The sequence below is a fragment of the Elaeis guineensis genome, chromosome 6 (genome assembly GCF_000442705.2).
Source record: "Elaeis guineensis isolate ETL-2024a chromosome 6, EG11, whole genome shotgun sequence".
Classification (NCBI taxonomy): Eukaryota; Viridiplantae; Streptophyta; class Magnoliopsida; order Arecales; family Arecaceae; genus Elaeis; species Elaeis guineensis.
In genome coordinates, this window is record NC_025998.2 from 131,178,497 (window position 1) to 131,192,826 (window position 14,330).

The 14,330-nt window shown below is 40.1% G+C and overlaps 1 protein-coding gene across 1 annotated transcript; it reads left to right on the plus strand.

Moving 5' to 3' along the window:
• Positions 1-926: 926 nt before the first annotated feature.
• On the plus strand, positions 927-6,870 carry LOC105046470 (cytochrome b-c1 complex subunit 7-2, mitochondrial). Its single transcript, XM_010925065.4, has 4 exons — positions 927-1,196; positions 1,322-1,479; positions 5,308-5,355; positions 6,546-6,870. The coding sequence occupies exons 1-4, from the start codon at positions 1,085-1,087 to the stop codon at positions 6,612-6,614; spliced, it is 387 nt and encodes a 128-aa protein (XP_010923367.1). The 5' UTR covers positions 927-1,084; the 3' UTR covers positions 6,615-6,870.
• Positions 6,871-14,330: the final 7,460 nt, after the last annotated feature.

Genomic DNA, 14,330 nt, shown 5'->3' on the forward strand with positions numbered 1-14,330 from the left:
CTGTGTCTGTTGTTGTTGGAGGCTGTGCACCACCTCCGTCAATACTTTCATTTGCTGCATTAGAGCAGCAATTTATACGTCTGTAATGATTACAGGACACAGAGCTGAGCTCTGTCAATGGAGGTGGAGGAGGAAGATCTTTTCCATGGGAAGATCACCTCGCGGATCCTGTAGAATTATTTTGAGCTCTAGTCTTTGCCATGATTGCTCGTATTCTCTCCCTACCTAGCGCACTAATCTTCTGCGGTCAATCCCCTGATGCATCCGTCACCGGAGTAAAGCACCTACAAAATGAAGTTTATACTGATCGAAATTATGTCCGACGGAGATCCTCCGATGCTTAAGTCAGTGGAGAGTGGTGAACAGCAGATGAATATTTAGAGAGGTAGAGTTTCAACTCCAAAAAGTTCTTACTAAATGCTATTTATTTACCTCCTTTTATAGACGAGTAGTTGGTAACCATTTATAATGGTTAAATACGTGAGTCCTGCTTATCTCGACATTATGTGATCGTGAGGTGGATGGTTATATTCTCCATTGATCATGTTCTGACCATTATGTGCTTTATGTGCTAGCGGTTTTTGATAAACTGACTCTATATCGGTAATCAGAATATGTTGATCATATGTTGGCAGTTGTGAAAGTCTGAATGACCATCGATCGACGATTTTGATATACCGATGGTCATCGGTTTGAAATCAATCGAGTCGTCATAGTTGAAGTTTGTTAAGGATGATTGAGGATAACCGACTGTTGGTCGGCTAGTCGATTGATAGTCGAAATTGAAGAGCCGATTGAATTATTTCAATATCTATAATATAAATTTGACCCGATCCAATCCATTGCCACCTTAGATCTATCGGCCTAGCAGGACTCAATCTCGATCGAGACTCATTAGCCGAAGATTGAGCTCAGGCCTCCATTTGGTGCGGCCAAGGAGCTCTCGGCAAGTTCTCGTGACTTCTATTCTCGCGCTGGTTGGATCGAAGGTTCCAGGCGAAACGAGGGAGGCCGGAGCTGAAGGCACGGTATTCGCCGAAGGGGTATAGAGAGAGAAAGAGGGAGAGGGAGAGATCGTGTTGGAATGGCGGCGTCGTCGTCGTCGTCGTGGTTGCAATCCTTTTTCCTCAACCCCCGCCGCAACTGGTTCGCTGCCCAGCACTACAAGGCCCTCACCAAGCGCCTCAAGAAATACGGTAGTCCCCATCGATCTCCATCTGTCTCTCTTAGGGTTTCTGATCCGGAATTTTGGATCTTTTTTGGTGGATTATACTTTGTTTATGCTTTTTTTTTTTTAAATTTAGTTTGTCTCTCGATTTAGGATTGCGTTACGATGATCTCTACGATCCTATGTACGATCTGGACATCAAGGAGGCGCTGGTGCGGCTCCCACGTGAGGTGGTAGACGCGAGGAACCAGCGCCTTAAGCGCGCCCTGGATCTCTCCATGAAGCACGAGTACTTGCCCGAGGACTTACAGGTCTGATCGTTTTGTTTTTTCATGCTCTCTTTTTTTTTTTTCCCCTTTGCTCGTTTTCTATATTAGTAAGCTGAAGAAGATTTACAGAGCTGCATGTGGTTCTTGATTTGTGTTAATAAAGGTATGCGTCGATAAAATGATTGATTTGTTAAGGGTTCTTTAAGAAGTAGATAGCTCTTTAGATTAGATGATGTATGATATCCGGAAGATAGGTTTATGGTGATTTTGAATGATGTATAGGAAACTAAAGTAGCCTGAGTCTTGCTTCTGTGGGTATATGTATGCTTTGTTAAATTGATTTATTCGTTGAGGGCTTATGTAGAATTGGATTCTTTTTTGGTTTGATGAGATATGATGGCAGATAGTTGATATTTTGATGATGTAGGATGTTGCTTGAGAGGAACCTGCAAACAGATCAGAATGTAATAGTAAATGCAATTAAATCGACAGCATGGAACATGCAGTTTTCTATAAGAATCAGCTATCTCCAGAGAAGAGTCCGGTGGTGTTATAGTCACCTCTAAGTATATGGCTATTAATGAGGAAATTTCTACTTTTGACTAAGTTATACGTGGTGCTCTTCACAAAATCTGGTTAGTACCCCAGAACATACTGCGTGGAGGGCTGGATTGTAGTGCCACATGTTTGGGTGAGTGTTTTTTGAGAGCAGAGTAGAAGAGTCTTATTGTAACAAAGGAAACAAAAAATGTGCCCAGAAGTAATCATTATTTTCTTTCTGAGATCCTTTTAGTAAGTTAATGTTGATATCAAATTATCAGGTTCTCAAGAATTCAGGATGGTACACATGGTGTGAATCATTTACCAGTTTTTACTAACCTCGCCTGTGGTGTTGTGTGGTGCTTGTGCTTTAAAGTGCCTGAAGCTGCTTGAACTTATGATAGTTTTGTTGGTTTCACATGACTCATTCTTCAATTTTTTTCACCCAAATTTTTTGCTTGATTTGAGGTGGGAGAAGCTCTTCTTTCAACATGTAAACCACATATTTAAGAGTTCTATATGTCTTTCTATTAAAGTATGGAGGGTCTGTTTTCTGTTTTGTACCATAAATTGTGCTTCCACAATCATGACAAATCATTGGATTCTATGTTCAGTTAATTTTGAAAAGATCTTTCCTTTTTCCCCAACAAAATATGAGTTTTGAAATGATTAGAGGTATATTTGTCCAAATGAGTTATATTTGGAATTACAAAGATCCTAACCTTTTACTCTTCGTTTAATCCGAATTTCCCAGAAGTTAGGAAATATAGTAAAACTTAATAAATTTAAAAAGAATCAGGTTATAACTCTAATGCGCCGTTGTTGACATTTAATCTGTGGGCGTTCTCTTTTGTGTATAAAACATGGTATTTTTTGAGTTTATTTCTAAGTGGATAAAAGATTCAGAAATTAATATAAAAAATATAATTAATCAAAACTGCATTGTAGTAAACATTTGATAAAAGTAATATGCATCGTTATATTTATTAAATGATTTTATTGTTATCTTGCAAAGATAATGCTTCAAGATGGGTCTTGAGGTAGGAATCTATTGTGAAGGAATGGCAAAGATACCATATTGTGGATATAGTTCCTACTAAGCTTTTGTTGGGCCACTAAAAACAGCCACATCCTTTTAATTATAGGAATGTGGTTTGAAGATTGTCTTGGCTTGCATTTGGAAGTGGAACAAAAAATTCAGAATAATTGGGTTAAATGGAGTAAGTTGTAGGGAAAGGGAGGGTTAAATTATTCCACCTTTTAAGTTATTCTTGGTCAAGTGGGGTAAATGGGTTAGGAGGAGAAAAATAAAGCATTTGTGGCACACCATTTTTTGAAGTCCCTCATTTGCCCTTCTGAAAAGTGGTTTGTTTCATATGCTTGGGTGATTGTTTGATTGAAAACAGGTGGAATGGGTATGTTAAGAGACTTTCATTCCCCCTTATTCTGCTTCCAGATACAGCCTTGGTGTGATATCAGAATATGATCGAGAAAAATAGCTCGTATATTGCTCGCACCAAAAAGACAGAAAGTAAGCTTCTACTTTGGTTGCATCAAAAGGACATCGTGGTGTATATTGGTGGATCATTCTGAATACTTGGCCATGCAAGCTTAGCACCAAGTAGCAGACAACCTACATTACACACAGACATATATATGTACATGCACACACCTAGTCCTCAGTTGCATTCAGTAACTCTAGTCTGCCTTGCAAGTGCTCCACATTACTCGTATTTTTAGTACCATTCAAAATGGAAGTAATCTTTGCTACTGCAAATTTTGGGCCCATATACAACTATAACACCTGAATAACAAATATGCTTAAGTCTCTATTCATTCTAATTTTGATTTTTTTTATTATTCTTGTGGGGGGGCGGGGGGTGTGGAATCTAACACGACCTTTTGCTACTTGAGAAAACCTCCCTCACCATTGTCAACCTCATTCATCTGAAATGTGAGTCTAGATATGGATTGTTAGATAGTCCCATTCTTTGAAAGAAATCTCAGCTTGTAGTACATGAAAGCTGTTAATGCAAGTTATTGCAAGTCAATACAGACATTCAAGAGAAAGTCTTTATTAATCACAAACAATCTACCCTTTCCACTCCCTGCTCATGTATTGACCAAGATGTACATTCATTGTACATGTTAGATATTATACTTATGAAAATCATGCAATGATTAAGTTATTATATATGCCCACATATCCATGGATTATGGACTCTGCTGCTTGGTTGGGGTTCCAAGTTATAACCTTGTAGCATTCCTTTGGATTATAGAAAGAATTCTGAATCCTACAAAGCAAACTTCAAAGAATTCATTTGTTTTGTCAACTCTAAGGCTTTGTTTGGTTGCCAAGAAAGTGAGAGAGAAGAAAATTTGTTAATGAAGAATTTCTTTTCTACATCGATTGGCAGTAAAAGGAAAATGCGGGAAGAGACAATATAGGGCCAGGGATGCTTTAACAAGTTTAACAATTTTTTTTAAAAAGGTAATGATTTTGAGAGAAAGTGAAATGCAGGTTAGTTCCTTAAGATAAAAATAACCACTCTCCAACAACCTTTTTTATTTTTAAATTTCATCGGATGTGAGAAAATACTCAATTTTCTTTCCTTTTTCTTTTCTCCTGCTGATTTATCTTTCTTTTCTTACTTTATTGGCAACGAAACAGTGCCTAAGCCAATTTGTTTAACAGAACTTTTTCAAGCGACTTAATATATAGGAAACATGTTGTGTTTAATTATGAGGTATAGGTGGTCTTACTTAGGTTCATGTAGAGAAATCATTTGATCCAGACAAATGTCTGCATGGCATTTTTCTGTATGGGCTAACTATTCTGGCTTTATTCATAAAAGTTATTTTAAAGATTATATGTAAATCAGCTCTTGTTCTCCACCTTTTTTTTTTTTGGCTTTTACAGACTATTCTACCCCTATCATGTTTTTTAAAAAAATATAGAAAATACTTGCATAGGACATCCAATTGTGGCATCAAATGCTTTTGTTTGCTATGGATAATCCAACTCATGTAATAATGTCTATATGTATTTAAACAACCATAGCTGCATGCCTTTTATGACTCATTTTTTGTTCCCTAAATATGTGTCAACTATACTTCAAGGTGGTGCTGCTGATAGCTTCTGATATTTCTTGTTTGGCAGTACATAACTTTTGCAAGGGATCGTTGTTCCTGAAGATCTTAATTTTCTATGCACCAATTACTTTTATTGAAAGAAAATCCATGTATATATTGTGCCAGTCTGGTTGTAAAGTTTTGCCTTTCACATGTATCTTAACCACCAATATCAACCACTTTTTTTGTTCTTTGCAGGCATTGCAGACACCATTTAGAAGCTATCTTAAGGATATGTTGGCTTTGGTAAGTGTTTCTATGAGCAAATTTTACCTTGAGTATTTTTTTTTTTGGCCAATCAGCTTCTGGCAGAAACTCAGAATTATTGTTTATGTGATGTGTATGATATCCTTCTGCAATTGACCTCTTCAAACCTTCTAGGTGGGTGACCTTTATTGCTTCTCTGCCTATTAATTGGAGTTGCATTATGTAGTTATATACTTGTTTACTTAAATCCTAATTCTAATGATGAGCTGTTTGAAAATCTGCTGACGTTGGCATGTCCATTTCATTTGCTGAACCTTTTAGATGAACATATGGCCAGTCAATTTGAAAACTTGGTGTGCTTAATGTTCTTTATATTTGATTATATTAATATTATAACAGATAGATTGTGTTTTTATTATATTTGGTATCACTTTTTCTGATTATATTGCATAAGATGCTGCATTAAGTATGCCTAGCTATGTTCTATGCTTTTTTATGTCCATATATATTCACCTAAAACCTGCATTAGTCTCTGTTTCATGTAAGCAAAGTGCTTCGGTTTCTCTACTATTAAAAGCCAGTGCACAGGTTGAGGTATGCCTACCACACCTTTTCATTGAGCCCGATAAAAAAAAAAAAAAAAGAGTTTAATGCATTCTTCATTTGGTAATGTGCGCTTCTTGCTCTTATTCTTTTTGAGAAAGAAATAAGAAATGCAATCGAATAAAAAAAACAAGGTATATATCGTTCATTTCTCTAAATAAATTTCATTACATCACCAACTGATGGAATCACATGCATCCATTAAGCAGTCCTTCATTTGCTTGCACATGCTGCATTCACGGCGAAGAAAAGCCTCTCTCTTCCAACTACCAACCAAATGGTTTCTACCTCATTCATCTGCATCTCTAGTCCACTGTCTATTTCTTCAAACTAGTCTTTTCATCTTCAACAACTGGAATCACTATTACCTTTTTTTGTGACATCATCAAGACCCAACCTTTGATCAACATGACATTATATCTGAATTGTTGTCAGAATTTAATTGTAACAGGCTGGACAATGCCAAATTTCCTTTGGATTATGGTACTTAATTCTTGCAATCAGCATGTGTTGCATTTGACTGATATAAATGGAGTATCTGATGAATGACTTGTTAAACCACCGAGTCTGCTCATTTTTTTTTCCAGCTTAAGTATGCTATTAATGGTCACTTCTATTTGTTGCAGGTGAAAAAGGAGAGGGCAGAACGAGAGGCATTGGGAGCTCTACCTCTCTATCAGCGAACCATTCCATGAGACATCTTGTGAGGATGGTCCTTTTTAAAATTGCAAGAAATAAAATAAAATGCAGTCAGTGAAATTGGATGCTGATTATGGTTTGTCGTCTGCTTTTTAGGATGCTTTATCTTTTATTTACTTGGTTTGGCAATCCTCACTGAGATATGCACTCTCAAGCATTTTCATATCAGTGAGGCGAACCTGGCTCTTATGGAAAGACTACCTTATTATTGAAGGGTAATAGAGAATAACCAGTTGTTATTAGTTTTGAATAGATTTTTTGAATCACAGGTTGTGGTGATGTCATGTTAATTACCTTTTTAAGATGGATCTGCTGATCACTTGGCACAATCTCATAACTGATCCGTGAGTTTTCTTTATTCCTTTTTGCATGACTAACTTGAAGGGATGGTGAGGATTTTAAGAAGTGCTTGTTATCAAACAATAGGGTCTCTGATGGTGGAGGACGTACATTCATGCTTCACAAGCCGTAAAACATTCTATAACATGTTTGTTTGTTTGCCATGTTGGATATTCTATTTTATTTGTAGTTATTTGTCTATTGCGGCTATTTTTATATCGAGACTTGGTGATGGTTGCCTCACACATCTGGCGTTGGCCTTTGTACATGGATAAACTTTGTTATGTATGAATCTATTCCAGCATTTCTTTTAGATTTTGTTGACTGGGGTTAATTACAGACATACGAAGGGCAGAATTGAATTTGATTTACCAAATGAATAGAATACGAGATTTTTTGGTGGGTGCATTCTCCATTTTTGAGCTGATTTTTTAAGTTTTCCTATTTTGAGCAGTTTGTGGGTTTGACTGTACTCATCTAATACTGTTCTCAAGATTATATGACAATGAATGAAAGCGCCATCCACTTGGGAACATGAGTTCTGGAATTTTGAGAATCATTCAGATCCTGATTGTGGTGGCATTTTAGTTATACCAGCCACATCAGTGAGTTAACATTGTTTTTATTGGTCAATGTGGACTAAGGTTCCAAGCTCAAAACTCTAAAAGGTCCTTGAAACTAGATTTGTGTTTTTCTGTTTACTTTTGTCTGCTTGTCGACTCTTATAAGAAAATTTGTTCATGTTTTACTTGATTAAAAAAATAGAAAAGAAAGGCTGTCGTGTGTTGCACTGGTGACACTCTTTATATGACGACCGGTGGTCGTTGGTCAGAGATCAGAGCACAGCTATAGAAAACGTGGAAGTTAAACATTGGTTTCACAATGAGGGACATGCGATTATCTGTTGCGCTTGGGCATGGGGAAATGTGATGACGCTAGTTTTTGGCTCCAAGTCGGTCCAATATTTAGAGAGCTATTTTGTTTGGTTTATGATCCAAATGAAATCGAATTGGAATGGATCGGAATGGAAATAGAAATAACTAGATGGTAGAGATTTGAATTCTAAGGATTGGGCTATCTCATTTCATCTCAGAATCGGAATGGAATTTTTAATAATTATTTAAAATAGAGTCATCTATTTTCATTTTTATCGTAGATCTCAATTTTTTTTAAATAACTATATATATATATATATAGCAATTCACGGAGGTAATACTGTTATTGTGAGGTGCATCATTGTTGCATCCTCATACCATGCCAGTAAAATTGACTATGTTTCTTACTGTTCATGCATGATTATATTATAGTCAATTTTTTTTTATTTTAAGAAAATAATAAATAGTATATAGTAAGCTTTGCTGTATTATATTAAATCGGATTGTTTGGAGCATACCGTATCAATTTGGCATCGATCTATCGTACGGAAGTATATGGATATTTGGTATGTTAACCAGGTCTTCTATCAATACAATAATAGATTGGAATATGGGGCTTGGTAATGGGAGCGTGAATCTTGGTATATAGGATGCATTTGGATGTTTTGCGAACTTGTTACATTTTATCTTTTACAAAAAGTAACCAACATACTTCGGCTATTACCTGATCTATGTTTGTTTGAAGAATATTAAGAGGAAAAAGTATACTCCTACTAGGAAAATTTGCATCACAATTGAGAAAGAGATTCCAGTTTTCTTAACGGAGGGTGAAGATGGATTTGTCTTTTCCTTGTTTCCTTGGGAACCTTCATGGATGAGGGTGGAAATCCAAATTGTTGGGATATACCGACCGACCCCTGACTTACCTTCGGATCGATCCGATCGACATCCGACTCTACCGACCGGATCGACGGACGACTCCGACGATGACTGTCGACAATGACTGCCGATAATATCCGACCGAAGGTATGTCGGTCGAACAGACTCATACTGTTTCCGACCGGCTAAGCGGTCGAGCCCAAATCACTGACTCACTGTCGGGGGTGGCAGCCGACGTCCGACTTTCGCAAGGCACCAGACCAGCCGACGGTGTCTTCGGGTCATCATCCGGCAGCCGAATACCGACATATAGTCGGTCAGTCCACCCAAACGCCGTACGACCGCTATGAGCAGTTGTCCTATCAAGGACATGTGGTATGGCCGCCCTGGGGTATTGTCCTGTCAAGGACATGGATTAATCCCAGTGACTTGACAATTCAGGGCGATTTGACAACTCCCCAGTTGTCTGCACCATTAATGACGGAACCATACCGCATTCTACTATAAAATGGGGTAAGGCAACAGTCTTGGTAAGTTTTGAGCAAGCTTCCTCAAGCTCTCTGAAGCACCTCTTAGCTCTTGAGCTCTCTCTCTCTCTCCCGCTGAGCCCCTGATTTTTCACTGTTGCCTAGTCTCCTCTCTGACTTGACCGTTGGAGGGTCTCCACCGGAGACGTCTCCGGTCTGTGAGGGCTTTTCTTGCAGGTGTGCGACACCGGCGATTGGGCGACGGAGAGATTGGCCACAACAGATTTGGCGCGCCAGGTAGGAGTATTCGACAGAGGTAAGCCAGCGAGCTCCATAGAGCTTAAAAAAATCTCTCGAGATGACGAAAACTAGGACTCAGCGATCGAGAGCTACCAGATTGGCGAGGCGCTCTTTCCGTCGGGAAGAGGCCCCTCCTTCACCTTCCATGGCGGAGCCCAGCTCTCCGCATCCGGTGGTAACCACAGAGGTGCAGATCACGATGATCGTGCAGCAAATGATCGTTTTGACGAATGCGGTCAAAAACCTCCAACAACAACCGACTCAGTTGCCGCAACCACCGACGGAACAACCGGCGGCGCACCCTATGCCGTCCAGAAGCAGCCACCGACGTCTGCGTCAACTTTCGTCTCCTCCTCAAGAGCAGCCGTCTTAGCACTTCCACCGAGAAGGGACGAGGCGGTCACGGTGCGACACCCATCGATCTCGGCATCCTTCTCCTTCCCAACTGGAGCGGGCGAGGAAGGAGAAGCGGCCGCGGACACGGTCCGCCTCACTCTCAAGTTCGTCGGGAGGTTCGACCCCTGGGATTTCACATCACCGATGGTTGGACGACTATGAACGTAAGTTCGAAGAAATCGACCGTTGGCTTGTCCAACTCCAGGCGGATGGTCAGAAGTTTTCGAATGACGTCGACTTCCGGACCACCCAACCTCTCTCCTGATTTGTCCTCGACGAACCGATCCCTATTCGGTTCAAGATGCCTCACGTGGAGCCTTACGATGGCTCCACCGACCCAGTTGACCATCTGGAGAGCTACAAGGCTCTCATGACAATTCAAGGTGCAACCGATACCCTCCTCTGCATCGGCTTCCCCGTCACGCTCCGTAAAGCTGTCAGAGCCTGGTACTCCGACCTCCGTTCAGGGAGTATCCACTCCTTCGAGCAGCTCGAGCATTCCTTCGTGGCCTATTTCAGCACTAGCCGAAAATCGCCACAAACCTCGGACAGTCTTTTCTCCCTCAAACAGAGAGAAAATGTGATGCTCCGACACTTTGTGGCCCAATTCAATGCGGCCACACTTGAGGTCTGGGACCTCAATGAAGACATGGCTATCTCGGCTATGAAGAGGGGGTTAAGGGGATCCCAGTTCACATATTCTTTGGACAAGACCCTCCCCCGGATATACGTCGAATTGCTGGAGCGCACGTACAAATACATGCGCATAGACGAAGGAGCTTTCGACCGATGCCTGACCGAAGGCACAGATCAAAAGGAGAAGCAGAAGAAAAATAGGGCTGCTACTGAACCCAGCAGGTCCCCGACTGATAAGCGAGTCTCGCCCCAATGATGGAGTTTGAGATCACCTCGACGGTGGAGTCTAAGACCGACGCATCGCAGGTATGACTTCTACACTCCTCTCTCTGCTCCTTGTGCGCAGATCCTGATGGAGATCGAAGGAGCGGAATATCTGCGACGGCCTCCGCCTCTGAAGGCAAAAAGCCTCGATCGGAGAAGGTACTGCCGGTTCCATCGGGGCCACGGTCATACCACCGAGCAATGCATCCAACTCAAGGATGAAATAGAGGCCCTCATACGATGAGGGTATCTCGAAAAGTATTGAAGAGACCCATTGGTTCGATCCCTTCCCGATTGACAATCCCAACCAATTGAAGAGGCAGCGAATAATCAGCCTACTGCTGGAGTCATCAACATGATCTCCAGACGACTGGATCGAGGGGCGACTGCTGAAGGAGAGTCGACGAAGAGGCCATGCCAGGACAATGTAATCATCTTTACAGATGAGGATGTTCAGAGAACCAAACTCTCCATGATGATGCTGTTGTTGTCTCGGCGACGATAGCGAACTATGATGTAAAAAGACCTAGTTAATAATGGAAGCTCCACTAATGTTTTGTTTTACTCGGTCTTCTCCCGAATACGACTGTCGACCGACCGACTCAGGAGAGTCTCTACACCCCTAGTGGGTTTCGCCAGGGAAGCCGTCGTGGTGGAATGAGAAATTACTCTTCCCATGACAGCTGGGGCCGAACCACGATAAAGCACCGTCCACATGACATTCAAGGTCGTCCAAGTACCTTCGACCTACAATGCCATACTTGGAAGATCCGGACTAAACGCCCTCAGGGCGATAGTCTCGACGTATCAATTGCTGGTCCGGTTCCCAACTAAAAACGGAGCTGGAAAAAAGCGCGGGGATCAACAGCTCACCCGGCGATACTTTCAAATCTCTACTCAGAGCAATGAATCGAAAGACTCCCTAACGGTCGACAAGCTGGACCAACGGGAAGAGGAGCGGGGTGAACCGGCTGAACAGCTGATTTCCATCCCGATGATAAAGAATCCTGAACAGGTCATCTGGGTCGGGTCACAACTGTCCGACCCGGAGCGACAGCTGTCACGTCCCAAATCTGGGACATAACACGGCCATGCTATCGAGGGATGGACCCACAATAACACGAAGCCAAAATTCATCTTCTTTAACATAATAACAGGTATATCATAAATAAATATAATAATAAAGTTCAATTCAAATATTTAATTAAACCAAAACTGATTCAGAGCATCTAAATCCAAAGATGAAATAATCCAAGCCTTAAAATTCATAATGACTACAATCCATAAATATAAACTGAATTCCTAGTGCAAAATTTTCAAGCTTGCTTTGCTGATCCTCAAGTCTGGATTCTCTTTCCTTCAGTCCTAGCTTTATTTCTCTGTACATGAAAAAGAAAACAAAAAGAATATGAGCTACACCAGCTCAGTAAGTAGACTTCCGCTTCCTTACCGATCAAGCATAAGTTTTCTATGATAATACATCATTTAGCAAATAACAATTATTATAAAAATAAATATTTCATAGAGCATATAATAAAATAAGTTATAAGCTCATCATGCATGCATAAATCATGTATATTTCACAATCATGAATCGTAAATCATTTTTATCATGTATTCATATCATGTTTCAAAATATTGTTCACAGATATTCGTGCTAAGATTACTATTATATCCGTAACAGTGCCATGTTTCTTAATCGACGGAGTTCTTAATTCATGTGCCAACTTTATACTCGCTGGCAGGGCCATGTTTCGTATGGATACTAGCTCCGGATGTTGACCTTCCCGAAAGGATTCATTCATAGCCATCTGAGAGCCTTTGAAATCATTATATCTTTTTCTTAAAGCATACATATACATAGTTGGAAAAATAATAAAATTCATGCTTCATAATCATGCTATTTTCATAAGACATATTCATGAAATCAATGCTCATAATAAAATATGCTATTTCATATCACATATGCCGATCCTTATTTTATGAAAAATTATGATTTCATTAATAGCAATTCTTTACATAAAAACATGATCATTTAAAAATAAATAAGGAGCATAAGATCCACTTACCTCGATCGTCCTGGACCTTTTAATCTTCCTTAAAAGAATTGAACAGTCCTATTTAAAATATTAAATCATCAATAAATTTTATTTTATATATTTAATAAAATTACATAATATAAAGAGATGATTGATTTGATGATCAGTCCAATAAATCTCTCCCTTCAACTCTAGATCGATTTAAGGTCATAGGTCCCTAGGAGTGGAGAAGATGGCCTAATAGGAGATCCATAGGGCTTCTTAGAGAGAGAAAATTTTTAGAGAGAGAAAGTAGAGGGAAAAAGTTCAATTTTAGAGAGAGAAAGATCTTAGAGAGGGATGAAAGAAACATTTTCTCATGTGTATTATTTATTATTATTATTATTATATTTTTCTTTTCTTTTCTTTTTTCTTTTTCTTTTCCTTTTCTTTTCTTTTTCCTTTTCTTTTCTTTTTCCTTTTCTTTTCTTTTCTTTTTCCTTTTCTTTTTCCCGTGGCCTTCTTTGGCTGAAACAGGGGACCTAGAGGTCTCCTTGTCTTTGATCGATCGTTCACGATCGTACTTTGCCCGACGATGGCTGGCGGCAAGGGACAACCTTTTCGAGTTCGGAGAGGCCAGAGCCGACGGTCGGCGTGACCGTCGGCGCCTTAAAAATCAGAAAAATGGAGAGGCCGAACAGGGCTTCCCTTTTTCTGACGAAATCCGACGACTCCTGTCACCGGCAGTCATGCCCACCGGCACGAGAAAGAAGGGAGAGAAGGGAGGAAGAGGAGGAAGGACTTACCACAGCCTCCGATGACCCACACCAGCATGAAATCGCAGCGAGCACGAGTAGAGGGGCTGCGGCTTCAATCGAAAAAATCGAAGAAGAACTCCGACGATCGTCGGTGACTGTTGTATCCTCTCTTAGAGGAGAAGAGAGAGGTTCTTATAGGGCTTGTCCAAGGGTCTTTTAATGGTCCTAGGACTTCGATTCCTGATCGAAATCGGGGAAGGGAAAGACTCCGATCGGGAGTCTTCTTCTCTATTTTTTTTTCCTAAGTGGGCTTAGTGGGCTTTTGGCCCATCGGGCTGGGTTATCACATTCTACCCCTTTTAAAAAAAAATTCATCCTTAAAATTTAACATACCTTCATTTTCAAATAAGTGTGGATATCTCATCTTCATATCATCTTCAAGCTCCCATGTGGCCTCTCTCTCTTCATGATTACTCTAATGAATCTTTACATACGGAATGATACGCTGTCTTAGAACTTGCTCTTTTCGATCAATAATTCGGAAGAAAAATTTTTCATAGGTTAGATCTTCATGAACTTGCAATGGCTCATACTTTATCACACTATTTGGATCAGGTACAAACTTTCTCAGTAGTGAAACATGAAAGACATTGTGTACTTTGGATAAATCTGGTGGTAAGGCTAGTTCGTAAGCAACATCTCCTACTTGATTAAAAATTTTAAAAGGTCCAATATATCGCGGACTCAGCTTGCCATGTCTCCCAAACCTCATGACATCCTT

Excerpts from the sequence above, each read along its gene's own strand:
- LOC105046470 (XM_010925065.4), top strand. The coding sequence starts at position 1,085 with ATGGCGGCGTCGTCGTCGTCGTCGTGGTTGCAATCCTTTTTCCTCAAC. Across the intron at positions 1,480-5,307 it reads ACTTGCCCGAGGACTTACAG|GCATTGCAGACACCATTTAG; the intron begins GTCTGATCGTTT and ends TGTTCTTTGCAG. Across the intron at positions 5,356-6,545 it reads TTAAGGATATGTTGGCTTTG|GTGAAAAAGGAGAGGGCAGA; the intron begins GTAAGTGTTTCT and ends TATTTGTTGCAG.